The following is a 25,805-nucleotide window of genomic DNA, read 5'->3' on the forward strand; positions in this document are numbered from 1 at the left end:
GTTTTGTATTTGAGATGATCGATCTTTTAGGTTGTTACCGTCATCGGATCGATGGTTTACGTTAACGCATAATTCAGGGTGATGAATCGTACTCTTTATCACATATTCCATCTATCATCTGCTGCAACATGAGGAGCACAAGTCACGGATTGTTATTTATGATAGATATAGACCTCTGTCAGACAGAGTTCCAGTTCATGAAGATATATTTAGCAATTCTCTGCCGTGCATTACTAGTACATGATAGATCTACCACTTCACACCCGCCTCTTCATCTTCTTCTTCCTTCACACCATTTTCATGTTCATCCTCCTTCACAACCTCTTCCATCTCCTCTTCTTCCCTAGTCTGCTCTACTACCCCATTGCCGACCTCATTGTCTAGCGGTGCAGGTGACTTGGGCGTATCTTCCACTACTTCCTGCTCCGCGATCTCCTTGTATATCTTATTCTCCATAGTGACCGAAACGGGTGATGAACCCCTGGTAGGAGGAACAGAGTTGATCAGAGATGGCGCTATAGAAACCGACCTATCTCTTCCTTCACTGTCGATATCAAGTGAAGGAGTCATCGTATCCCCTCTTCCACGTATCCTATCGGTAATATCAACGATCTTGCTCTTCTTGCCCGACTGTCCTTTCTTTCTCTTCGTCGAATTGGAAGATTGCAACGCAGCTTTCTTCTCATCTTCCAACAGTTTCTGTAACACCTCCGTACCCTCAATTTCATCTTGTTCGTCATATTTTTGTTCTTCCAATCTGAATTCTTCCCACCGTTCACAGATGGGTCTGATCCGTTCATCTCCTTCACCCTTGTCATCCTGTTGAGAGTGAGTTGCCGGTGGATAAGTGAAATCCGGTCCAGGGTTGAATCTAGCTTTACCTTTACCGAAACAGGATATCATAGGATAATATCCCAACGTTCCGTCATCATGTGTGATTTCGTTGTCATGAGATTTTTTACCGTGTCCAGAAGATAAAGCAGTGTTGATAGGTGGTAGGGGAATGAAATCGTATAAATCTTGAAAGGCTACGCCTAGGTGTTCACCGTTAAGGGAAAATTCAATTTTGGATCCATCCAATCTCTTCAATGGTCTAGAGATGTTCGTGACTCCTTCACTCAGAGATGCATTAGGTTCATTCTTGTTCTTCTTGGTATTCTTCGTTGCAGCTCCTTTCTTACCGCCTCCCTTCTTTGGGATAATCCCATTCTCGTTGATTTCTCCATTCATCTGCCCATCACCTGGTCCATCATGTGCTGCATCACCATTCAGTTCTTGTTTCTTCTCAGCAGATAATTTCCCTTCTCTGTCAATCAGACTATCCATCTCTTTCGAAGGTATATATTCATTCGATTCAAAATAACTTTGATTCTTGTATACGAATTGTCTTCTTAATCTCTTGATTTTCGCTGGATCATTCTTACCACTCGGAGGAGGAGGCCTTTTCGGTAGAGTGATCAAACAACCGATGATATCACCTGTTTGGAAAGATTTGCCGGCGTAGGGTCTAGGTCTAGAAATATGGACCTTCTCCCCGTTGACATCCCTTATGGCGTAGCTATAAGCGTCTGATCCGACAGGTGAATCCAGATTGGCTTCTCTCCTTCCCCAACCGATTCTGACATGGGGATTACTACTCATCAAGTGACCTTTGCCACCACCTAAAGATCCATTCCCACGCTCAATCTTGACTTCGTAATACCATCTCCCTTCTCTCACAGCTACGTTGGCTCTGGCACTTCTAAATCCACGATCATTTGATATGGTTAGTGCAGTAGGTGATATACGCAGATAAGAAGATCGGTCCAGCCATGATATATGGACTGGAGGGAGCGGTGGTGGATACGGGATAGTACGGTAGAATGGGTACCGAGGGTGAGGTGAGGGAGTTGGAGAGATAGCACAGGGGATATAGCGGAAGCCTGGGGATAGCCATAACAAGCAGATTAGCCAAGTTTTCATCAAGAGGATAAAATCTTCAAAAAAATGGCAACATTGTGACCACAAGGCCATTATACACATATACATACGCTCACTCACCCTTTGAAACGGGTATATCTGCCCACAAGAATGATTCTTCCCCGTATTCATCCCCATCTCCAGAACCAGGCTGCTGCGCACCCAGTCTGGCGTAATCCCTTCTCTCAGCAGCATCGTTTCTCTCCCTCCGTGATTGATACTGATTCGATAGGGTGGAAGGTCCTGGTCCTGCCAGACCCTCTTGAGCCAAAGAGGAAGAAGGAAGTGCTGATGTGGAAGATTCAGGTGGGATGGAAGACGGCGCAGGAGTGGAAGATGCCGAGGATGCCGAGGGAGATAGTCGCCGCTTCTTGACTGGCATGGTGACGAGGGAGGTGCGCTGAGTGCTCTATCACCCCAGGATGGAAGGGTGTGACAGTTGATGAAGATGAGATGTGAGATGTTTGAGGGGGTGAAGCGACAGACGATTTCTTCCACTTTGACCGGATGGACGGGTAGGGCATGTGAGTACCACGTGTCTGGACATCCTCCGTGGTTACGTCATCACACAACTCCTCGGTGGAATGTCCCGGGGAAAATAGCAATAGCGCCGATAGAGAGACCGGTGTAAATGTTTATGTATATTTTTATATCACCGCCTGTCCCATATGGATGCACATATACGAGGAAGCACCGCATGCATCGTATCCCAGAGCCAGAATGGGTACTGACAGAGGCGAGGTCGAGAAGAGAACATCGAGTGGGACCATGTGTGCCAGAATATAACGATGGAACGGTCCGCTTGTTCCGGATGATATAGATGTAAAACGATGTACAGTCAACAACATGTTTTCTTCATTCTTCCATCTTGAATCTTTCATCTCCTGATTGCCCATCTAGATCATAGAAAGCATACATTCATTCAGAGCTATCACCATGTCAAACATCGAGGTCAAATCAGATAACCCTTCGTTCGTGCTACACGGTATCGAAGATGTCAAGTTCGAAAACGTATGTCCACTGAAGCGACCAGGAATACACCACCGTCCGGTCTCACTGATGACTGTATATCCTCCCATCACAGCGATCAGTACCAGAGATCAAGAACGACGAATGTCTCGTAGCAGTATCAAAAACAGGTATATGCGGATCAGACGTTCATTACTTGCTTCACGGCCGAATCGGTGACTTCGTATTGGAACAACCCATGTGTTTGGGTCATGAGTCCAGTGGCGTAGTAGTCAAATTAGGACCTGGCGTAAAGAATGATGGAAGGATCAAAGTGGGTGAGAGAGTCGCGATGGAACCTGGGGTTAGCTGTAGGACTTGTACGGAATGTAAGAGTGGAATGTACGAGGTGAGTAAATTGTCTGCATTGACAGGCGTGTAAGCAGAATGATAGGTGGTGTGGCAATTTATAGGGGAGAGCGAGTGAGTGGGGGTTGTGTCGATGATGTGAAGTTCATGAATATTCATTTCCCCTGGAGCACGGAATACGAGCTAAAAAGATTTGTTTTCGATTCATAGCTGTGCCCTCACATGGCTTTCGCTGCTACCCCTCCAACTCAATTCGGGACATTGTGTCGATACTGTAAGTGAACAAGACATCATCGCATCTTGACACTCGTCCAGCCCTGCTACATGAGACGCATACTTACCCTTATTGCATAACAGACGTCCTGCCTGCCGATATGCTCCACCCTATTCCCGAAACCGTCTCATTCGAAGACGGTGCCATGATGGAACCCTTGTCCGTTGGTGTTCACTCTGTTCACTCGCTCGGTCAGCTCCAATCAGATCAAGTTGTTATTGTCTTCGGTGCTGGTCCTGTCGGTCTGCTCTGTATGGCAGTTGCCAAAGCGTTGGGTGCTAGGCGAGTCATCGCGGTGGATATTCAGCAGGAAAGATTGGACTTTGCGAGATCGTACGCTGCTAGTGATATCTTCTTACCTGTGAGTGTGACAGTTCTTCAATCTGATGAGCATATTATGCTCTGCACCTCCCGGTGATTCTAGAAGATATCTCCTGCGTCCTTCACAGAGGCCACTGTTATAGGTATACTGTACTGACCTTAACACCCATTTTCCCAGGGCGCTCGTGACCCCAACGAATCCATGGAAGACTACTGTGCTCGAGTGACCGAAGAAATCAAGACCACCCTGAACATCCCTTCTCGAGACCATGGCGCCGTTGACCTCGCCATCGAAGCCTCAGGTGCACCAACCTGTATCCAGATGGGCATCAACATCTTGAAACCTGCGTGAGTTTTCTCGTTCTTGAATTGCATACTTGTGCTGACCTTGCAATATTTCCCAGCGGTATATACGTTCAAGTAGGTATGGGACGAAACATGAACGTTCCCCTTCCTCTGTTCCACGTAATCAACAAACAACTCAAGGTACTGGGTTCATTCCGATATGGACCTGGTGATTACCCCTTGGCGATATCTTTGGTCGAAAGGGGTTTAGTGGATCTCAAGCCATTGGTAACTCATCAATTCGAGTTTGAGGATGCCAAACAGGCCTTTGAAGTGACTAAATTGGGCAGAGATGAGGGTGGGAAGGGAGTCATTAAGGCTATCATCAGTGGTCCAAAGTAAAACATAGGGAGAAAAAGTAACGCGAATTGGAAAAGGAAAATAAGCTGGCAGAGTAGATGAGAGCCTTGGTATATAGGTGAATGAATGGACATTATGAATGCTTTGTTATCTGTTCATGCTTGTTGATTGTCTCGGTCCCACATGGTCTCTTTGACACTGAGCGGGCTGTGTCATGACATCTCAGGTGGTGATGATGGGATGCACGCATTAAGTACTGGGGTGTCATTCCACTTGTGCTGGGTTGCGCTGAACATGCACAGGCAAACTCACTCAACCACTCTCTTCCTTTCTTTCCAATCATTCATGTATTCTCCCAAGAGTAACAGCGTTCATCACTACATCACCGACGTTGAACGGCTAGCAGCATAGAGACCGAGGATCAGGATAACCTCTAGAGATACATAGACGGATATAGATATACATGATAGACTCTCTCAATCATTACGCGTAAAATGACTCGCACGACATCTTCCACTTCACCTACCTCATCTGTACATTACCCCAATACTAGTCCAATTACATCTTCCACCCAGCCATTATTATCTGGTCAACCTGATCTGGAGTTGGAAGATGAGACTGACTCAGCTGTGGAGCACAGAAGGGGAGAGAGGGCCTCGATGGATAATCAAGTTGATGAAGGGATGATACAGGTGAAAGGGGAAGATAGGTGAGTGCGTTATGCACAAGTGATACAACCTATACAATATACGCAATATATACATACTTATACGTATAACCGCATGAGTATGCCTGAACTCTGATATGGCTATCGTGACATTGACAGGATAACGAAGTTCGTATGGACACTGGTATTCACAGCTGCTATATCGGGGTTGTTGTTTGGTAAGTTCAGCCTTTTGTTCCATCTTCACTTCTTCACCATCATCCCCAATAGTCTTCTCAGTCATCTGCCAGGATATAGATCCAGAAAGAGACCCTCTGACATTTGCGTATCCAGGCTATGACACCGCAGCTATATCTGGTGTGTTGGTGATCATCAAGGATGATTTAGGTGGACCATTGACTGATTGGCAGAAGGTGAGCTGACTATTCCTCGGTAGTGGTGGAAGACGACTCCTGTGTCACTGACAATGCCTTGATGACTTTGTCAGGAAGCCATAACATCATCCACTACATTCGGTGCACTGTTAGGTGGGCTGTTAGCAGGTGGACTTTCAGATTACACTGGACGTAGACTGGTCATCGTCCTAGCCAATGCGGTGTTCATATTGGGATCACTGATACAAGCTGTGAGTTGTCTATTACTATCTCACATTGCTCTTCCCAAAAGGTCTTCACTGACGTACCTGCTCGACCTCAGGCATGTCACTCCGTCCCCCTCATGATCACTGGCAGATTCATTGTTGGTTTAGGTGTCGGTCTGGCAAGCTGCATCGTCCCTCTATATATCGGTGAATTAGCACCCACAAAAACCAGAGGGAGACTGGTGACAATGAACGCAGTCGTGGTGACCCTTGGACAAGTCGTAGCTTATGGTGAATGAGAAATTCCTAGGTCAAGATAACCTCGTGTTTGGCTAACCGCTCTTGACGCTGTAGCGATCGGTGCATCCTTCCAAAATATCAACAACGGTTGGAGATGGATAGTAGGTTTAGGTGCATTGCCAGCGATGATCCAGCTAGCTTCAATTGGATTCCTACCTGAGTCTCGTAGGTCATTTCGCCCAGCTGCATGTGCTATCATACATGATCAGGCATTGGAAGCTGATCAAAAGGACCATGGCTTCCATACAGCAAGAATACTCCTACTTCGATCTAACGTCCATGCTGCTCATCGACTTCTCTCCAAGATATATCCATCGGCTACCACTCATCAGATAGACCAGAAAGTGGAGATCATGCGACGAGCTGTACAGCAATCTAAGGAGATCACCGATAGAACAACATTCAGACAAAGGTTGGAAAGCTTGTTGCGGATCGGTGGGAACAGACGAGCTTTGAGTGAGTTGATTGATATCCCAGAAAAGGTACTTCCAGCACGAAACAGCACATCATTGTAAGATGGGAAGCTGATTCATCGATGTATATGCAGTTATCGGCTGTGGTCTGCAGATATCCCAGCAATTTTGCGGGTTCAATACACTCATGTGAGCTAAAACAAAGTCGAGCCCAAGCGATTCTCTCATGCTGATAACGATACCAGGTATTACTCTGCTACGCTGTTCGCCGCACTTGGATTCAAGAATGCTACAGCTGTGGGGATGGTCGTGGCTTTCGTAAACTTCTTATTCACCTTGGTGGCGCTCAGAGTGAGTTGCAAGACATGCTTGGAGATACATGTTTCGCTCTGGGACTGATTCGTTATTTCATTCTCTAGATAATCGATCCCATAGGAAGAAGAATGACGATGCTACTCACTTTACCAGTCATGATAGTGGCTCTGATCCTGGTTGCATTTTTCCTGCATGGTGAGTGTACCCACTATTTATGTGGTCTACTTTGCTGGAACACTCCATATCGCGATACCGAGACTGATCCCAGCTGGTCGCCCTTCCAGTCCTCACGTCGCAGACAGGAGGCGTCCTGGTCGAGGGGTCAGGTTACCCTCTTTCCACCTCTCTCCTAGTCCTCCTCTCCATGTTGGTATACGTTGCAGAATATGCGACGGGTCTGGGCAATATCCCATGGCAGCAAGGTGAATTGTTCAGGCTGGAAGTGAGGGGTATAGGTACTAGTATCAGTACAGCTACTTGCTGGTACGTCCCACTTCCATATATATATATAATCGAGCCAATTACGGCCTTATATTGCGACACTGGTGACTGACTGTCTTTTGCAATTGCAGGACTGGTAACTTGATAATAGCAGGTACATTCTTATCCCTTATGAATGCAATAACGCCATCAGGTGCTTTTGGGCTGTACGCTTTCTTTTGTACACTCAGTTGGCTGTTCTGCTATTTCCTGTATCCCGAGACTTCTGGGTGAGTCCTTTTATGTTTGTGGTTGTGGGCTACACACTTGATCCATAAATTCGATTCTCGGTGCGACTTATGGACTCGATGCGTCCACACCATCCTATCATAGATTGGCTAATCCGTCTCATTTTGCATAGATTATCACTAGAAGAAGTATCATTCGTGTTCGAAGACGATTTCGGTGTCTTGAAATCGCAACAGATCCGTAAAGAAAAATTGGAAAAAGCTAAAATGGCAGAAGTAGACAGGTTGATAGGGGATGAAGTGGGTGTATAGGTTTTACATAGACATAGGGAGGACGAGGATGCATGCGATAGAAGCTTGATGACTTCTTACTCAGCATGCATATCCTGTACGATACTACACAAACTGATTCGGGATTCATCCCAATTAAAGGATATGACACCGAAAGAGCATTCGCAATTTTCAGGAACGAGTTCCGAAGAATGATGATATCTTACGTGCTTGATTTTCGATCGTAGCATCCCATTGACGTGCTTATCTTCGGTTTACCCCGTATCAAGACGAAAGATGGCGCTAAGATTGGGAATTGCATTGGACAGGATACTCGGCTGGCCGAAAGAGAATGGTTAGAACAGCAGCTTATGCATCATTCTCGGGGATGAGCGATTATTGCAAATCAGCTGTGAGAGAGGATTGTTTGAATTTGTTTGCATTGTAGATCACTACCATCTAGAATCCTCAGCTTGTTCAACTACACTTGCTTCGGTTGTTTGATGTCACCAGGCTCCGCCTTCAGTTTGTATCCTGTTGACCGTCCAGTATCACTCCCATCTCGTACCGGATAGTCATTGTTGAACATCATGTCATCGACCAGCACCTCAGTCAAAACACCCAAGCTAGGTGTACTCCAGCTCAAGACCAACTTCCCTCGACCTGCTGGAGATGTCGGTAATCCAGCGTCATGGGGTGATGTTCCAGTGGTCATCCGAGTCGTCGAGGAAGCAACGGGTGATCTGGTAGTGGGTAACAAATGGGGTCAAGAACTTGTAGATGCGTTTGTGAGGGAAGGTAAAAAGTTGATTGAGGAAGAGGGAGTGGTAGCTTTTATGACTACTTGCGGATTTGTGAGCCGGATCTATGACCCGAGCCGACCTCATTAGTAAATGCTGATGAGATACACTATCGATAGCTCGCTACGATGCATCCATTCTTAGTCAACAGACTACCATACATTGGTACATCTGCCTTATTACAGGTCACATGGTTACAACAGACTTTCCTCCCAGGAGAAGACTCGAAAGACTCGGTTGGAGTCATCACATTCAAAAAATCTGCTTTGGTAAGTGATACCATCTTGATACTAGATAGCTTGACATGAGGGAACTTTCTTTGACTGATGCAAGTGTAATATCTGTAGACCGTCAAACATTTGACCAGTGTCGGTGCACACCCTGATACGCCAGTCTACGGATTACCAGAAGATCCCGATCCTAAGAAGGGAGTCTTCAAGGCTGTCTTAGAATCGCGTATTCCATGTGAGTATGATAAAATACTTAATTCAGAAACACCTTCAGATCTCCTATTGACCTGGTCCTAATCCCGATGTATAGACGACTTCGAAGGAATGGAAAAGGAGGTACTAGCGGCTGCTCACGAGCTCACCTCGAACCACCCAAAGGTCAAAGCTATCGTACTCGAATGTACGAACATTCCACCTTTCTCTCACTCGATTCACAGGGCTACTGGGTTGAGAGTATACGATGTTCTTACTTTGGGTAGATGGTTGTATAATGGTGCCACGCCAACGGATTTCAAGGCCCTGCAGGCAAAGGGTTTGTAGATAGAATGTACATGTAATGTATTTTGGTCACTTGGAAGCGCAGATCATATTGTGCTGTTCGTCTCCTGCACTGGTCAAAAGTCACCAGCCACCTGATTGCAAGCGACGTTCCTCGATACGACAGATTACTCTATACATTTATACATGTAAAAGGCCAAAACGCGCTCAAGTACGATTACGCAGATACCAACACCTTTTGAACTTCCGAAGCCAATTTATCCACATCACCGTCATCCTGCTTGCCCTCATTTAGGATATGCTCTTTCGTCCACAACCAGTCTTTCTCCTCTGCGATGATCAGATCCGCCAAATTTCTACCTGATTCCTCACCTTCTTCGATACCATTTGCAGGTTGACCTGGGACGGACGCTCTCTATTTCCACATCTCTGTGAACTGATCCTTCTTCTAATGCATTGACAACGTGTTTGCCTAGTACTGGTAAGAACTTGAATCCGTGACCTGATCCACCAGATGCAACAAATAGACCTTTGTTATATCCTGGTACATAATCAATGACGAACGAGTTGTCGACACTGTCGGTGTACCAACACATTCTTGTATCCGTTTTGCCGATTTCCTATGAGATGAAAATACGAATGAGCATCCACCCATCTGTAGAGCAATTACAAAGCAGTAGACAGACTTATCTTCAACTCCGGGAATAATTCACCGATCACTATCTTGATATTATCAATCGCCTTCTTCGGAAGGTTGGAAGCCTTTTCCTCGGTGTATTTGGTGATTGGTATTGAGAGAAGTCTGAGCTCAAATATCAGTATGGGGGAGTCGGCAATTATACCATTCACTCACTTGCCAGTCTTAGGATGTGTTTGAAAGTTGGTCCATTTTCGACCTCGGTCTATAAGGTATCGGTCAGTGTAAGTCCTGTATCAAGCTGAACAATGTACCTACAACCAATCTTTATCTTACCCTCGGGAGTACGAGGGAAGCCGTAGAAACTGTTATGGTAATATCAGTTGGACCTCTGACATTTTGCTGTAAGAAAACCACTCACCCTCCAAATTCCGGACTGCTCTTTCCCATCCACCCATAAGCCCACACTGGAAACTTCTCAGGGGAGAACTATGCGAACAACCGTGAGCATCTTGGATGAGGTCAGAATGATGTGTGTGGAGGACTCACCTTATCCCATAAATCTTGTCTGTCTTGGGGTAAAGTTATGGTGATTACTGATCCGGCAGTGGTTTCCAATAGGCTCTCAACTTCTGGCACGATACTTGGTGTCCACCCTCCTCCTATTGATATGATCAGTATGGGACCCATTTGAAGCCCGGAACACCTGAACTTACCAGCTACGATCACGACATCCGCAGGATGCTCTTTTCCATCGGCCGTCCTCAGACCCTTGATCTTCTTCTCGTCCTTCCCTTCTTCGACCAATAGTTCATCAAATTTACCGATTTCAGGGCCAAGCACAAACTTGACTCCCTCCTTCTCCGCGAGATGTCTAGCCCACGCACAAGCTTTGTCGGCATATGTAAATCCCGCTGAAGTATCGATGAAACCATTGAGACCACCTCCACCAGCTTTGTCTAACGCATGAACCTTCTCTTTCCAGTGCGATGGTTCCTGAGCGTCCTTATCCCACAATCTTTGCATATCTGCTTCGTCGAGCAAATGACATACCCAGCAATCAGTCTTCCAGAGCTTCGTAACACAGTCAGAACGATTGATGGAAATGTTCACTTACGAGAACATGCTGATGGTGTCTGAGTCCAGCCTTCTCCAACGCGTTCAAACTCTCCCTATCAAAATCTGATAATTCACCTGAGCCAGCTATCCTTAAGAAGCCGTTCGAAACCAATAGCTGATCCTGTGGTGTCAAGCCTTTTGGTAGATCCTCCGGAGCGGAATTGGCAATCTGCTTATTCCAATCTAACCAGATATCACGTCCAGAGAAGGCTAAATCTTGATATTCTGTTTCATTGCCGCTGTGGATCATCTCGGGTCAGCTCCAAAGACTTCGGTCTCTCATTTACAGAGATGTCCAGCGAAGACTTACTAAGAACATCTATAGACTTTGTTGACATCCGCACTCGCAGAGTCACATCCTTGACTGGGATTATACGCGTTTTCATGGTATGGTTGATAGTCGTATACAGTCACATCTTTGTATCCTCTCTTACTGAGATGCAAGGCGGTTCATAGACCGAACACGCCTGTATGATCGATGTTATAAGTACATGAAGGTCTGGTGACGAGAGATGCTTACTCACCGGCACCAACAATAGCTACCTTGTCACCTGTAGAATTCATTTTCGTTCGAATTATTGTCGCTTGATCTCTCAATACCGAGCTCCTTTCACTTTGCGCATCCACTTATCATATAAAAGTCACAACATGTCGGAGAGAATCGCGTGGTGATCTGCATCGAAGGGCATGAACATTGCGCATGAGAGTCGGACTACCGCGATGTCTGATATCAACATCTTAGACACGATGGCGCGATATGGTGGGGAGATGAAAGTGAATTGGGGAGATGTGATATCACGAGCACGACAGATTAGACGGTGAAATCCGAAGAACCGGAAACCTCGCTTAAACCGGATTCACCATTGATGCTTGACAATTTGATCACAGCCTGCTCTCAAGCGTCCTCACCACGTATATGATCTCCATCCAAACCTCGAAGTACCTGGTGGTTCTTGTATGGCGTGCTTATACGCCGAAATCTTGTTATTTTCGGATTTGTGCGAAAGTGATCTTCCATAATTTGCCAATGAAGATTGTATCAAAGCACTTGCTGTCGTGGATGGTCACACTCAATCTTCAGACAACAAAGATGCATTTTAAGGTTCGTCGAACGAGCTGTCTGAAAGCCATAGTCTGCCAAGATGAGTCTACATAGGCGTCACCTCGACGTCGAGCCTGACAGTGAACCTTCTTCAAGTCTCGATGTTTACGACGAGCATCCTCAGAACCTCAGATATGAGACTCCTCGGACCCTAGTTGGTACTCCTGCCGAAGATTCGAAAGTGGAGGACAAGTACGACTTCTCCGCCTATGCGTATACGGAAGAGGAATCCAGAGCTGTGGTTAGGAAGTTGGACTGGCATGTGAGTACTATGCCTGCTGCATTCACAAGTCCTTGTCCTTGCACCATCTAGCTGAATGAGCTTCTGGTGACTTGCAGATATTACCATTCATCTTCTGTGAGTTTTGCATTCAAATATCTCTCTACTGCGACCGTTGATGAGATCTTCGATAGTTGGTTATCTGTTCAATGCCTTGGATTGAGTGAGTAAAGCTCTCAAACAGATTAAGTTATCAAACAATGCTGATCGATATTCAGAACAACATATCCAATGCCAAATCAGGTGGGATGACGGAAGACCTACGCTTCCCACGAGATGGATATCGTACTCTGCTATGTATCTTTTTGTGAGCATCAACACCAGCGCTAGAATGCACTCCTGACTGAAGCTTCAATCGCCCTAGCATTCCTTTCACGATTGGGGTAGTTCCTATGGTTATGTTGACTAGAAGGGTTGGCCCGCGGTATACTATACCGGGCTATATGCTAGGTTGGGGAATCATGGCAGTTTTGGGGGCAGCATGTACCAATTTTGGAGGTGCTGTGGCCGTCAGATTCGGTGCGTGACTTCTCGGTGACAGGAACAACAACTTGTTGACAGTGAATTGAGCAGTTCAAGGAATTTTCCAAGCTGGATTTTCACCCTCGTTGATTTATTACCTGACAACATTCTATAGCAGAGGGGAGCTTGCCAAGGTAAGACCAGGTCGAAGGGTGTCAGACAGAAGCTAAACTGGCTGCAGAGGATCGGAGTCTTCTACTCAACAAATGCGCTGTCGGGTGCTTTTGGAGGGTAAGCCAGTTGTTTCAACGACCAGACCAGGCTAAGGCTGATAACGTATTTAGCCTGATTGCATACGGGGTATTTCAGCTAGACTCCAAGCTGAAAGGATGGCAGATACTGCTGTTGATCGAAGGTGAGCTGATGTGTCAAAACTGATCAAATCGCAAGCAACTGATAGCTGGTTCTGAAATGCAGGAGCTTTGACGGTAGGCTGGGCAGTGTTAACCGCATTCATGCTGCCCTGGTCATCCTCGACAGCAGCTTTCCTCAACCCAAGAGAGAAAGAGGTAGCGCGTTTACGGGTTCTGAAAGATGGATCTGGTACTGTTGACGCGAAGTTCGACGTCAATGCCTTCTTCGCCCCACTGAGGGATTGGAAGCTATACACCTACGCTATCATCGGTAAGAAATCCTCTTCGTCAACGCGCGAGATCTCGCTGATGTAAACTCAAGGTTTGTTATACGGCATCGCAACTTCTGTTGCCGATAGTTTTATGACACAAGTAAGCACCAACTGAGCACTATACTCTTCAACCGCTTACAAAGCATTCAGATCGTGTCAAGATTTGGCTACTCAGTAGTCAAGACCAACCTGTTCACTGTTGCCCCTTTCGCGTTTGGCACTCTCATGATGATCACTACGGCATGGTCATCGGACTACTTTCGGGAAAGAGGGTTTCACCTGGCCAATGCTATATCATTGGCTTTCATTGGTTGCATCATACTAGTGCTTGTGCCCGTATCCAATCATGCCTTAGGATATTTTGCAGTCTTTCTGATCACAGGAGGTGCCCAAACACCGAGTGTCATCTTTCATTCGTGGCATCCATCGAACGAAGCAAATGAAGATGCTCGAGCCTTCAAGGTTGCAGTTCTCAGTGAGTGTCTGCCTTGACTTGGATTTCCCATAGACAGCTGATGCTTTTGGCACAATAGCCTTTGTCGCTAATTCAGGAGGTTTTGTGTCTGCCAATATATTCCTGGACAAATGGAGCCCGGCGTATAGGATACCTCTCATCATCGTAGCGGCTACACAAGGTTTGGCGATCTCGATCATCGTGGCGTTCAGATTGTGGATGAGATACGACAATAGAAGAAGGAACATAGCTCAGAGTGTCAATTGGACTTCGAAGGATGTACCCACCGAAGCCTTGAAAGCTGGCCCAAAGAATCCATCTTTCAGGCATTTCGTGTGATGTCATGCAAACAGGGACGCCTGGACACGATCATTTGATGATGTACGGCAGATGCATATCACTTATGCATTGCCATTTACAATTCTTACGCACCTTCAAAATCAATGCTTGAACCAAATAATCGGACGGAATGAAGCTCAGTGTCGGACCCCAGCCAAGCAAGTCACTATCGAAGGCGTCAGATACTCGGAAGAGGTATTCAACGATATTAAGGTCTATGTCCCCGTATAGTCTGTATGCATCATCCACGTGTGAATGAAATTGTTCTTAAAGCTTGTATCATTTGTCCTGTCTGCCTGACCGAAAGGTCGCTTCTTTTAGTGAGGTCCGTGCCTGATCTAATTCGGTGATGATGTGCTTCAGCTGGTGTCTGTACATCTCCACCATACAAATGACGAGCTCGTCAACTCTTGTATGACTCTTTCTATCACGCAATCGATGCTCGCAGTAATCCCTCAGCGTATAAAAGACGTGCTCCCAAGATGCTATTAACTGTCCGTGTTACAATTAACATCGCAGCCATTAGAATACGTTCGCATCATGCCAGTCGCAGTCCCACGACAGACTGATACAGCTCAGACGGCGCCGCAAAAACGAGGTCTCACGTCCGGCCAGCACGAGCCTGATGAGTCGTTGGTCCAGTCATACGATGCTTTTCCACAAGAGATCACTGGTCCCACCGTATGGGAAAGGGAGAAGTTGTTGAAGGACGACAGTATGTGGAAGAAGGCCTGGTCAGCAGAGCAGGTCAAGGAATTAGAGGACTCATATGAACAATTCGTAAAGACTGGGCTGGGTTTACCTCAAATCACCCGAGTACTTATGATGTTTCCGTTCCCGGGGAATGATGTTGGCAGGACTGACCAATAGCATGTTATAGGGGACATTCCCCTTGTCCTCTTCGGTCACATCGTTCCTCCAAGAGATCAGAGAACACATCGTGAATGGCATTGGATTCGTCCTCATCCAAGGTTTACCCGTGACTGAATGGCCTATCCATAAGTCCGCTTCGATTTACTTGGCTATAGGAACCATATTAGGAGTGACAGTCAGTCAGAACAGAAAAGGACATATTCTCGGACACGTCAAAGTGAGTCAGCGGGTCACACTTCCATATGGAATCCATCTCACCGCTGCATGGATGAGTACCTCGACTGCGTATATCAATAGATATTGATAGATACTGACTTTCAAGTATAATATAGGACTTGGGAAACGATCCCACCCAAATCCACAAAGTCCGCATCTACTCTACCGCCGCCCGCCAGTTTTTCCATACCGATTCGGCAGATATAGTCGGTTTACTATGCTTAGCCAAAGCGAAGGAAGGTGGAGAGAGTGATGTAGTCTCCGCCCATCATCTCTGGAATACATTGCAGAAAGAAAGACCGGACGTAGCAGAACTGTTGACCAGACCAAATTGGTACTTTGATAGAAAGGGGGAGACGTCTGAAGGGCAAAAGGAATGGGTCCAAAAAGCGGTCAGAATCACGTCTTTTGCCGGGCATACAACACATATCATTGAAAAAGCCAGCGCGTTAGTGCTTCGAATGGCTGACCGGATTTCTACAAACATAGGTGTTCTACTGGCACGATGGCAGATTGATATCTCACTATGATCCTTACTATGTGAAGTCGAGTGAGTAGTTTAGGCAGTACGATTGACAAGTTTAACAATGTTACTACAGTCACAAGACACGTCGAAGCGGGTCATATACCAGGACATTCCCCAGCCCAACTCGAAGCTATCCAAGTCTTGGAGGATACCGCTCAAAGATCAGCTTTGCATATGGTGCTAGCAGTGGGAGATATACAGTTTGTCGCTGACAGTGAGTCGAAACTTTCACTCCGTCATCGCTTTCGTCAAGCGTTGACTCCTTCCGCGATATCTCGCTGCCCATGTATTCCACGCCAGAACAGCATACGTCGACTATCCGCCCCCTCACCCAAGGCGTCATCTGCTACGATTGTGGCTGTCAACACCTACAGCGGAAGGTGGCTGGCAGAGACCATATCCAGATAGCGATTATTACAAACGAGGTGGAACACAAGTAAGTCAAATCTGTCTTCTTGATTGTCAATATCGTGATGGCAGCGAAAATGCTTATAACGGACACGAAGGTCAACAACCAATCTGAGACATGCCCATTAGACGCCGAATAGAGGACATGAGGGCGGGGAACGACACGTTTATACGTCAAGTTGTCATAAATTGATATGCGAGACTGGTGTGCAAGGCGATATGCGATTTTGATGAAGCGGGTGAACGTTTCGTTCGATTGTAGTAACTAGCCTGCAAGACCTTCTAAGGACTGGAGTCGCGGAGCAGGGGGATGTTTTCAAGCACGACAACAACACGTGCACAGGGTCTGCTGCGTATACCCGACTTTCACCTCGAAACAGGTTACCTGAGAGCTGTTCTAGACCCCCAATACCATCTGGATATCTGGATTGGGTGTGACAAGACGGTGAACCAAACAAATGACTCGTCCACTGATCATGTAATTAAGTGAATGCATCAACAGAATTTAAGGCACAATTTGCAAAGGTAGTCGCCGACTAAAATCATATCGTTCTCCGGTGCGTTGCGTGATCCACTCCTTTGCTTTGTATTTTCGATTGCACCACCGGACCAGAGGTATCGAAAGGGGTTCAGGTGAGATTTCATGCATCTATAGATCTTTTTCACGGTTCATGACACGCTTCGACCAGCTCTCATTTCAATGACTGTCGTTTCGGCGAGCAACTCCATCAAGCTGCCTTCCGGCCATAGCTATCCTCTTACCGGCTTGGGACTATGGAAAGTCCCACAACATGCCTGTGCAGAGTTGGTGTATACGGCACTGAAATTAGGGTATCGATTACTGGATGGTGCAGCAGATTACGATAACGAGGTTCAGGCTGGGGAAGGGTTAATTAGGGCTGTCAAAGAAGGAATAGTGCAACGAGAGGAAGTGGCAATAGTAAGCAAGCTATGGAATACCTATCATGCTGCGGAACACGTAGAAGCTGCCTGTTGGAGAAGTCTTGAAGATTGGAAGGTGGACTACTTTGATGTTTACTACGTGCACATGCCGATATCGCTGAAGTATGGTAAGACATTTTGTGGAGCTGATGGAAGACACTGTTCGTGCTTATTGTTGCTTAAGTTGACCCTAAGGTACGATATCCCCCGGGATGGAGCTACGATGGAACTCCAACAGGACCCCTTGAACTTGAGGATTCGCCCTTCCACAAGACATGGGAAGCCATGGAGAAGCTTGTCACTCTCGGCTTGGTCCGCAACATAGCAATCAGCAACATGTCAGGTGGAATGGTCATGGATTTGATGAGATACGCTAAAATTAAACCCGCGGTCCTTCAAGTCGAATTACATCCGTAAGCCGGACGCTTCATATACTCTCTGATGGCACATCTGACGGATCTTCTGAACAGATATCATGCTCAACAGAACCTTGTCCGTCTCGCGCAAGCATTCAACATTCATATCACAGCCTACTCGTCATTTGGTCCGACTTCATGGGTCGGTATTTCCGACAATGTTGTCGCGAAATGCGAATCGCTGTTCGACCATTCAGTAATAGCTGGTATCGCACAAAAGCACAATATCAGAGCTGCTCAGGTAGTCCTCCGCTGGGCAACTCAACAAGGTGTCACTGTCATTCCTAAGAGTAGTGATGAGAAACGTTTGAAAGAGAATCTGGAGAACGAGTTGCTTAGCTTAACGGATGGAGAGATCAAGGCAATTGACAAATTGGATGCGGGGCTTAGATTCGCCGATCCAGGTGCTATCGATCCCCGTTTGGCTATGTACGCCTGATTGCATGTATTCCACAATGCTCCTACGGTAATCTCATTGTCATACAGCAATAGCAATGATGCTCCTCACTTTGTCAAGACGCCATAGGATGAGCTTTGCACATTTTTGTTTGAAATGACGTGATTTTCGAAATCGGCACGGGGCACACCGAATAGTAATCGAAAGTGATGCTGACCTTTCGCCAGAAAGCAACCAATCTCACTCGAGCCTATACGTGTTACACATCTCTGTCATAACAGACGTCTCAAGAGCGCTCCTCGAGACGAACATGGCAGCGTCTTACAAATCGGGAAGCGTAGATACACTAGACGGGTATCCTTCACTTCAAACCGACAAAGCAGGTCCATCTACACCCCGCACCTCTCGAGCGTGCTCATCATGTAGTCAACAAAAGCTTAAACTTAGTGGAGCCAAACCGTGCGTGCGATGCATTGACCTTGGACGTCCTGATGGCTGTGTATATCTACCTAGTCTAAGAGGGAGGATGAGAGGTAAGCGTAAAGTGCCAGATCCGACAAACATCACCGAACTTTCGTTGGGAATACTGAGCAAAGGGGATTCTTATGGTATGTTACCACCGGAAAAGCCGACTATGGATTATGTTCGGTGGAAACGAAACACAACTATCTCCGGAACAGTGCCCACCAATTCGACTATTTGGAAGAAGCATACACCAGCCGGACCACATAAATTGCGCAATCTGATTGGGAAAAGATTGAGGTCGGAGATGGAAGATCATCCAGAAATGGAGCCATTAGTCGCCGAGAAACGAATCAATGCGCCAGATCCACAGGCTCCAGCAGATGTCGTCGACAGACTCACTTCGTTACCTCTACCTGGGGATCGAAATCCTTTAGCAGTCTTGGCAGAAGCAAGTGCAGCAGTCTCTGCTGGTAAAGGCGATATCGAGCCTCGGATCGTCTCAAGCGCAGTATCTTCAGGCGAGAGAGATGGGTATTATGCACCTTTACATAGAACTTTGAAAGACGAAGCACCTCACATAATGACCTTCATCAGTGCGACCGAGTCAGTGCAACATCCCCCACTCACTCCCCCACTGTAAAGCTGATTTGGGTTTATGTAGAGCCGAAAAGCTTTTCGAGTTATACTTTTCTTATCTGCATCCCCATCTTCCTTTGCTTGATGCGACACACTCCTCACCCTCAATTGTCGCCCGACGCAACAACTTCCTCTTCAATGCCATCTGTTGCGCTAGTGCTAAAGCTAGAGATCCCTTTCTATGGACGCGTTTATCCGAATTTGCACATTACGAGATGGAACGGTTGCCGAAGGAGAAAAATATTGACGTCGTGCAAGGCCACTTGATATACACGATGTGGAATCTGCATCGACCAAAGCATTTCGAGCTTGATATGACCTGGTTGAGAGTTGGAATGGCAGTGCGAACGGCTATGGACATCAATTTACATCGAGTTGCTTTGTCATCACAAGCTAGGGAAGGACTGCCTGTTTGGGTTTTACGGGCCATAGTCAGTACATGGCTAAGTGTATACATTGTGGATCGGTATGTGAACTTTAATCCATCCTCATACGTGAAGTATATCCACTGAGTCGCAGACAGTACCATGTCGGCCCAATTTGGGAAATCGTCCACCATGTACGATGAGCACTCGATCCAAGCATACATAACATTGTTGCGACCGTCACCTCAAGCGGAAAGCTCCTCCTCGTCACGCGAAGATCTGTGGATAGCTGCTCTGGCGGAATGGACTCAGACATTTGCTCAGATTGTCGAAAAACACAGATCGGAAGTGATTGAAAACACATCAGACTCATCGAACAATGGCTCATCCTCGACAACCCAATCCGCTCAGGGTGCAATTCTCGCATCGGCAACAAATCATAAAGCCGTCCAGCAGTTCCATGAATGGCGCCAGCAAGCGGAAGTATCAATCCGATCATGTGATCAGACAAATTACGGGTTTATGAATAGCAATAAGCGATCCAGTAAGACGCGACCTGCCTCGCTCTTTCTGCCATTCACAATGGCAAATATTCGCCTATACCAGCAATATGCCGACCTTGTTGTACATTCGTTCTCATTAGAAAGGCTGGCTGGTTCATCGCGCGGGGATCTGACTGTCACCGTAATCGAGGTTAGTACGACTTAGATCTTTTCTGCAAGATACACGGGATGCTGATACATCTGCGTCACAGCTGCAGTCTGCAGCGATTCAACTTATCCAGACATACCATGCTTCCTTTGACGCTATAGCTCACACTCGTCATGGCTGTCCAGACACCCTTCATAACTTTGTAATTTATGCGGCTGTATCGTTGTTGCGTATCTTACGACCTCGCTTTCGTCAGTGCGTTTCAAGACCAGAGGAGATCCTCAAGGTTGTACAGCTAGCCGCTGATATGCTGGATCGAGCAGTGCCAAGCTCGAGCGACTCGATCAACAGCCATGGTGTTTTTGTACATCAGCTCCTAGCCGCCAAGAGGGCTACCTTCAGCAGCGAAAATGATACAAGCGAAGCTCAGGCGCACACGTTTGGTCCCTTGCCGATGAAAGAACATCAAAATAACACCGAGGACACCTTCTCAGCCAGCGTTTACCGCACGACAAAATTAGGACACTCCGGAAACAAGGTCGATGATGTTCAAAATCACTCCATCTGGCCACCCTTACCGGATAACGCCTTGAATCCACTTGTTGCGTATCTGGAAACATTGTTCCCCTCGTTTGATGATGTGTCAGATTTCATGTTCTCATCCCAGCGAGGATCGAATGAGCAAGATTGGGTCTTGCCGTCATGATCGGCGATGTGAAAAGTAGCGCGTCCGGAATACATCATAGATACGACTTCATTGCGCAGCTGTCAGCAGTGGTAAGGTCGTCACCAAAACCCCGGCGAAACTACTTCGAATATATTCCACTGTCGAAAACATGTGTATCTAATCCGTGATGATTGTAATCGATTATGGCGGAGGCCATGTACGGCTTCAAGGCGATATGGAGTATGCCTTTGCTAGTAGCTTTAAAATATGCATGATCCATGTATCACATTGATCCGTAAACAGTGCGCAAACTCGCTACACATCAACTATCGCCGCTATCATCCTCAAGCGATATGCCAAAATCCGTTGCATAAACAGCCCATGTATCCGTCATCATTTCAAATCATTCTGAACATGCTCATCAGCGTTTGCTTCGATGACGTATGTTTTGAACTTTCGAGCAGGAACACCCCGTGTAAACATGATGTCGGCTTCGAGGAAACTCCGATCCTACGCGATAAAGTTAATTGCGGGTATCAAGGTAGGACTATTCCTCAAGGAGAGATATGCCAATTACCTTCAACTCTGGTAGCCTGAAGTATGCCCAGATGAGGCAGATGAGACCGATTCCAGCCCAAAGAAACCTGCGTCACGTCAGAACGGAACTTACAATCGTCACCAGCATACCGACTTACCAGTTTTTCCCGCCCAATTCCACTTCGTGGGGTTGAGCATGTAAGGCATGAGCACTCCGAAGCAGATACTGAATACATTGCTGGAAATAACATGTCAAAATTGAATCTGCTTGAAGTATTGTAGGGCCACTTACTAGGATGCACGAGCCAGACCAACAGTCTTGTTACGCAATCGGGTGGACGATGTCTCCCCTACGATTGCGTAGGCTACAGGTCCAACAGTCATATCGTAGCTGCACAAACCAATTAGCAGGTGCTACATTTCGCTCGTTCTTTTCACCACCCACGTGAACAGCCATCCAATCATTAGCCCAGCTTGTGCCCATCGAGCACCAACATGACCCTTGTCTGCCACCACTGACAAGACACCGATGAGGATTTGTCCAACGACGAGGGCAGATAGCCCGACAAGCCATATTTGACGTCGCCCAAAATAGGTCAAAAGCACCCAGGAGAGGCAAGTGCCGATAAAGGCAGCGCCATATAAACCGATCGTCATGTCGAAGGAATAAATCGTGGAAAGACCTGCTTGTTGGAAGAAGTATGTTGAGTAATTGGCGAATTGCAAACCGCATAATATTTGTGTGGTTCAAACAACGCAGCTACAGCAGCGCGCTGTGTCAGTCTCAGCTAAGATTTGAGTTTCCTCAGCTTACCTGATTTCGGTACGACGTCTATCGACACCCTTGAAGCAATCAGTAAAGCTAGTTCCCGCTTTGACTTCCCTTTCGAAATGGTTCGTGCGAACAAGGGAGCTGACGATCTCTTGTACCCGATCTTGTTCAGCAGCCGGAGCGATTCTGCGGACAGTCTTCTCGGCGTTTTCTAACCTACCCTTTCGGTCAAACCAATAGGGCGATTCAGGAGCGAAGACGAGTAGGGGGACCAGTATTGGGATCCAAACCCATTGAACAGCGAACGGCATTCGATATGACCACTTGCCCGTGATGTTGTTTGCAGCTCGAAGAACACCTGCACCAATGGAATGACCAAGTACCCAGCACAGATTTACAAAGCTGTTTGACAACTAACTCAGCCGGTGAGATCATAAATCACTGTCAATCGCACTTACGTGGTCAAATAGCCTCGCAGGCCTTGAGGGCATATCTCGGAGGCGTATGCTTCAGCAAGGGTACTGAACACACCCCATGGAATACCACATAGAATCTCCCCAGCTAATAAGGCTCCAAGATTGGGTGCGAAAGTGACGAGCGCGATGATTGGAGCCAGCAGTATCAGATTACCAAGAATAGAATACTTGTATCCGAATCGGTCCACCAAAAAAGCCCCCAAGAAAACGCCCATCAGACTCCCCATATTGGCTCCCTGCTGTATACCAGCCTGCCAAGATGCTGAGATTTGATAACCGGCTGTGCCCCCGGCATCGTGTCCGAAATGTTCTTTGAAAGCAGGAAGCGCAAAGAGGGAGCCAAGAAGAAGAGTATCGTAGGCCTCTTGAACGATACAGGACGAAGCTACCACTGACCAGAATACTGCCTAAATACAACGAAGCTTTAGAAACTCGCTCAGCATGTACGTCTGACTTACAGTTCTGTAAATCTTCAGACCTTCCCAAATAGACAACTTATTCTGCCATTCTTCTTCACGTTTAGCTTCAATCTGGACCTGTCTCCATGAGACAAATGCAGGTTCTTCGAGATCTGGTGCTAGCTCTTTGATATCGGACATGTTGTACCGGGGAAGTTGCCTTCGATGGGGCAAATCGTAGCTAGCATCACGGTCATTACTGTCTTATACGTTTCCTCACAGGAAGGATTTGGGTGAAATCTTCGTCTTGTCATAGGTTATTTCGGTATCATCAAGGCACGATCTGAGTGACGCAAAGATGGTGTGATCGGTGTGATAACCAAAATGTACGGATCCCGTTGATCTTCAAGAGAGTAAAAGATCAATTCCTGCGCTTTAGTCGCCGATTAACTCGGTAGGCACGCGATAATGGGCAATGAAAATCAAAAGATGCATTGTCTGGAAGTACGCCATTGGAACGAAAAAGTCCGGAAACCATAATTAGTCGCCGACTAAACAAATTGATGAGCAGTCAATCAAGAACAAAACCGTTGTTGATTGCAAATCTCATCGTCTCATGCTAATCATCGCATGAGTCAGATGTCAAGCAAGACTGTATGGCGTTCCGACTGGACCGACCAAATCATGCATCCGGTTGAAATGATGATGTACAGTGTACTTATGTCTCTAATTTTGTCTTGTGTTTCTATCATCATTCATCCATAGCGACGACAAAATGGCCCCCATCGCAATCTCATCTATTGAAGCGTTGCCTGCTTCCCCACTGCTTAACCTCAAGCAGAATAACAATGCGATGACAGATCCCGACCAAGTCGCTCGTAACACTCTTGCCGGCCCATTGAAGTATACCGGTTTGTTAGAAAAATACTCGGTAAGCCTTTACGAAGTCTCTAGTTTTCATCCGAGATTGATTACACTCTCTGATAAACTTGAATCATTGTTTGCAGCACTTCGAGGTTACCCCTTTCGATTGGACGCGAGTTCGGACCTGATCTTCAGCTTTCACAGATCCTAAAGGCTGCCAATTGCAATGATCTTATCCGTGACCTAGCAGTCCTCATTTCCCGGAGGGGAGTGTGCTTCTTCCGAGCCCAAGATCTCAACCAAGACGAAATGATGCAGCTACAAAAGAAGATCAGCACATTAGCTGGACAGCCGAGAGAATCAGGGATGTGTATACACCCAGTTTCAGAGAATGTTGGAGAAATGGGAGCGAAGACTCAATTGATCTCTGCGGAGATGCAAAGGAAAGGAGGAGGGATAATGCGACTTCATGATGACGTCTCGCGATGGGCAACACGAGCATTTCATTCTGTAGGTGGTGCATAACCTTTTCACAGTGGCGGGTTTGTTACGAGACTGATATGAACAACAGGATGTGTCGTTTGAAAAAGTGCCGTCTGACTACTCAATGTTGAAGATCAACGTTCTACCTCCTGTCGGCGGTGATACCCAGTGGGTAAACTGCTATGACATTCTCGACAAGATGTCTCCCATTATGCTGGAGTATCTGAAGACCTTAAAGCGGAACACCATGCCAATTTTTTCCATCAAGAGGCCGTCAATCATGGCAGGACAGTATCCAAGACGATGATCAGAGGGAATCCCCTCAATGTGGGCGACGACCTCTCCGCTCGACATCCGCTCATTCGCACGAACCCCGTAACAGGATGGAATGCACTGTACTACTCGTATGGCTTCGGAGGGCGTATACAGGGAGTCACGTACGATGAGCATGTCATGTTACGAGAGTACTTGAGTGAGTCTTGGCGCAGGCCGCTGGCCGCTGCGATCTTATGCACGCTGACCTTTTCACGGCTCAATTATGTATGAACAACTTCGACTGCTCCGTCCGATTCAGATGGGAAGCTGGATCTGTCGCAATATGGGATAATGTGAGCAGTAGTGTCGTTCGCGGTTGATGAAAGCTAAAGCCAACACTGCACAGCGTTCCACTCTGCACTCGGCCACCTTTGATTACACGGAAGAGAGAAGTGGGGATCGCGCGTCTTCAATTGGTGAACTACCGTACTTAAGTAATGAAGGGATTTCCAGAACCGACGGTCTTCGTGCACAAGGCGTGAGCTGGTGATGTGATCGTTTCACGGCGATGTGACTTGTTGTATGATTAAGGCAGTTGGGGGTGTGTTAGGGGTTTATATGGTAGTTGCGGGACTGGCCGTCATATGTGAAATTGGACTTATCGGAACCAAGCTATACCATGTAGTAGAAAATGAAGAAATCTCCCAATCTATTTTACTCTTGCCTCCAGGGGATGGACGGTTGACAAGTCACAACAGTCTAGAGATCCGACATGTTTGACGCTGCATAAGGAATGGTAACATAATAGGAGGCGACCTGTTTATATAACGACTTAATGATAGAATGATACAATAAACCAGTCATTCGGGGATGGGTGTCATGTCGACTACCTCCACGACCGATATCCATCTTGAGACCATTGAGTATATCAATCGACGCAGAGCTATTCAAAGGTAAGCAACGGGAAGCAGTTATCGGGAATCGAGCTACTTACTGATATCCCAGCGCTGATGGAGTCAACGAGACCGACGGACAGTAACAAAGCTGTCCAAGTCTGAGAGAAAGACGTGGGGTCATCTGGTGCCAATGACAGTACGGCTGTTCAAGTCTGCTTGGAAAAAGT

At 46.7% G+C, this 25,805-nt stretch overlaps 15 protein-coding genes across 15 annotated transcripts; 10 read left to right on the top strand and 5 right to left on the bottom strand.

Moving 5' to 3' along the window:
* Nucleotides 1-249: 249 nt before the first annotated feature.
* I203_104451 (uncharacterized protein) lies at nt 250-2,341 on the bottom strand (the record flags this gene model as incomplete). Its single annotated transcript, XM_019143958.1, has 2 exons — nt 250-1,922; nt 2,041-2,341. The coding sequence occupies 2 exons, from the start codon at nt 2,339-2,341 to the stop codon at nt 250-252; spliced, it is 1,974 nt and encodes a 657-aa protein (XP_019007007.1).
* A 554-nt stretch (nt 2,342-2,895) lies between these two features.
* I203_104452 (chlorophyll synthesis pathway protein BchC) lies at nt 2,896-4,558 on the top strand (the record flags this gene model as incomplete). Its single annotated transcript, XM_019143957.1, has 6 exons — nt 2,896-2,970; nt 3,044-3,316; nt 3,487-3,550; nt 3,634-3,911; nt 4,050-4,219; nt 4,276-4,558. The coding sequence occupies 6 exons, from the start codon at nt 2,896-2,898 to the stop codon at nt 4,556-4,558; spliced, it is 1,143 nt and encodes a 380-aa protein (XP_019007006.1).
* A 452-nt stretch (nt 4,559-5,010) lies between these two features.
* Nucleotides 5,011-7,771, top strand: I203_104453 (uncharacterized protein; the record flags this gene model as incomplete). Its single annotated transcript, XM_019143956.1, has 13 exons — nt 5,011-5,225; nt 5,343-5,401; nt 5,517-5,596; nt 5,671-5,808; nt 5,880-6,054; nt 6,118-6,228; nt 6,313-6,519; nt 6,611-6,665; nt 6,722-6,827; nt 6,896-6,986; nt 7,076-7,274; nt 7,364-7,501; nt 7,633-7,771. The coding sequence occupies 13 exons, from the start codon at nt 5,011-5,013 to the stop codon at nt 7,769-7,771; spliced, it is 1,713 nt and encodes a 570-aa protein (XP_019007005.1).
* Nucleotides 7,772-8,319: 548 nt separating this feature from the next.
* Nucleotides 8,320-9,299, top strand: I203_104454 (uncharacterized protein; the record flags this gene model as incomplete). The annotated part of the gene is made up of 4 exons (XM_019143955.1): nt 8,320-8,583; nt 8,649-8,798; nt 8,877-8,994; nt 9,070-9,299. 4 exons carry the CDS (start codon nt 8,320-8,322, stop codon nt 9,297-9,299), a joined length of 762 nt encoding a protein of 253 aa, XP_019007004.1.
* Nucleotides 9,300-9,474: 175 nt separating this feature from the next.
* Nucleotides 9,475-9,853, bottom strand: I203_104455 (uncharacterized protein; the record flags this gene model as incomplete). Its single annotated transcript, XM_019143954.1, has 2 exons — nt 9,475-9,672; nt 9,719-9,853. 2 exons carry the CDS (start codon nt 9,851-9,853, stop codon nt 9,475-9,477), a joined length of 333 nt encoding a protein of 110 aa, XP_019007003.1.
* Nucleotides 9,854-9,923: 70 nt separating this feature from the next.
* On the bottom strand, nt 9,924-11,577 carry I203_104456 (uncharacterized protein; the record flags this gene model as incomplete). The annotated part of the gene is made up of 10 exons (XM_065517533.1): nt 9,924-10,059; nt 10,111-10,159; nt 10,213-10,259; nt 10,316-10,383; nt 10,444-10,556; nt 10,611-10,925; nt 11,008-11,252; nt 11,324-11,339; nt 11,472-11,480; nt 11,538-11,577. The coding sequence occupies 10 exons, from the start codon at nt 11,575-11,577 to the stop codon at nt 9,924-9,926; spliced, it is 1,038 nt and encodes a 345-aa protein (XP_065374351.1).
* A 578-nt stretch (nt 11,578-12,155) lies between these two features.
* I203_104457 (uncharacterized protein) lies at nt 12,156-12,804 on the top strand (the record flags this gene model as incomplete). The annotated part of the gene is made up of 6 exons (XM_065517534.1): nt 12,156-12,269; nt 12,362-12,377; nt 12,455-12,473; nt 12,530-12,558; nt 12,614-12,702; nt 12,760-12,804. The coding sequence occupies 6 exons, from the start codon at nt 12,156-12,158 to the stop codon at nt 12,802-12,804; spliced, it is 312 nt and encodes a 103-aa protein (XP_065374352.1).
* Nucleotides 12,805-12,838: 34 nt separating this feature from the next.
* On the top strand, nt 12,839-14,335 carry I203_104458 (uncharacterized protein; the record flags this gene model as incomplete). The annotated part of the gene is made up of 8 exons (XM_019143952.2): nt 12,839-12,914; nt 12,969-13,051; nt 13,099-13,148; nt 13,202-13,272; nt 13,335-13,541; nt 13,593-13,642; nt 13,693-14,017; nt 14,076-14,335. The coding sequence occupies 8 exons, from the start codon at nt 12,839-12,841 to the stop codon at nt 14,333-14,335; spliced, it is 1,122 nt and encodes a 373-aa protein (XP_019007001.2).
* A 540-nt stretch (nt 14,336-14,875) lies between these two features.
* Nucleotides 14,876-16,498, top strand: I203_104459 (uncharacterized protein; the record flags this gene model as incomplete). Its single annotated transcript, XM_019143951.1, has 7 exons — nt 14,876-15,151; nt 15,216-15,425; nt 15,541-15,816; nt 15,914-15,974; nt 16,024-16,164; nt 16,325-16,386; nt 16,457-16,498. 7 exons carry the CDS (start codon nt 14,876-14,878, stop codon nt 16,496-16,498), a joined length of 1,068 nt encoding a protein of 355 aa, XP_019007000.1.
* Nucleotides 16,499-17,058: 560 nt separating this feature from the next.
* On the top strand, nt 17,059-18,155 carry I203_104460 (uncharacterized protein; the record flags this gene model as incomplete). The annotated part of the gene is made up of 3 exons (XM_019143950.1): nt 17,059-17,428; nt 17,485-17,713; nt 17,771-18,155. The coding sequence occupies 3 exons, from the start codon at nt 17,059-17,061 to the stop codon at nt 18,153-18,155; spliced, it is 984 nt and encodes a 327-aa protein (XP_019006999.1).
* Nucleotides 18,156-18,423: 268 nt separating this feature from the next.
* Nucleotides 18,424-20,936, top strand: I203_104461 (uncharacterized protein; the record flags this gene model as incomplete). Its single annotated transcript, XM_065517535.1, has 6 exons — nt 18,424-18,572; nt 18,627-19,181; nt 19,240-19,680; nt 19,738-20,272; nt 20,334-20,481; nt 20,554-20,936. The coding sequence occupies 6 exons, from the start codon at nt 18,424-18,426 to the stop codon at nt 20,934-20,936; spliced, it is 2,211 nt and encodes a 736-aa protein (XP_065374353.1).
* Nucleotides 20,937-21,290: 354 nt separating this feature from the next.
* I203_104462 (uncharacterized protein) lies at nt 21,291-22,091 on the bottom strand (the record flags this gene model as incomplete). The annotated part of the gene is made up of 5 exons (XM_065517536.1): nt 21,291-21,407; nt 21,475-21,541; nt 21,589-21,672; nt 21,727-21,825; nt 21,880-22,091. The coding sequence occupies 5 exons, from the start codon at nt 22,089-22,091 to the stop codon at nt 21,291-21,293; spliced, it is 579 nt and encodes a 192-aa protein (XP_065374354.1).
* A 90-nt stretch (nt 22,092-22,181) lies between these two features.
* Nucleotides 22,182-23,281, bottom strand: I203_104463 (uncharacterized protein; the record flags this gene model as incomplete). The annotated part of the gene is made up of 4 exons (XM_065517537.1): nt 22,182-22,194; nt 22,249-22,608; nt 22,665-23,089; nt 23,141-23,281. The coding sequence occupies 4 exons, from the start codon at nt 23,279-23,281 to the stop codon at nt 22,182-22,184; spliced, it is 939 nt and encodes a 312-aa protein (XP_065374355.1).
* A 574-nt stretch (nt 23,282-23,855) lies between these two features.
* I203_104464 (uncharacterized protein) lies at nt 23,856-24,132 on the top strand (the record flags this gene model as incomplete). The annotated part of the gene is made up of 2 exons (XM_065517538.1): nt 23,856-24,011; nt 24,088-24,132. The coding sequence occupies 2 exons, from the start codon at nt 23,856-23,858 to the stop codon at nt 24,130-24,132; spliced, it is 201 nt and encodes a 66-aa protein (XP_065374356.1).
* Nucleotides 24,133-24,253: 121 nt separating this feature from the next.
* Nucleotides 24,254-25,232, top strand: I203_104465 (uncharacterized protein; the record flags this gene model as incomplete). The annotated part of the gene is made up of 4 exons (XM_065517539.1): nt 24,254-24,454; nt 24,516-24,599; nt 24,916-25,035; nt 25,089-25,232. 4 exons carry the CDS (start codon nt 24,254-24,256, stop codon nt 25,230-25,232), a joined length of 549 nt encoding a protein of 182 aa, XP_065374357.1.
* Between the last annotated feature and the right edge of the window lie 573 nt (nt 25,233-25,805).

This window comes from Kwoniella mangroviensis (genome assembly GCF_000507465.2).
Source record: "Kwoniella mangroviensis CBS 8507 chromosome 1 map unlocalized Ctg01, whole genome shotgun sequence".
NCBI classification, from domain to species: domain Eukaryota; kingdom Fungi; phylum Basidiomycota; class Tremellomycetes; order Tremellales; family Cryptococcaceae; genus Kwoniella; species Kwoniella mangrovensis.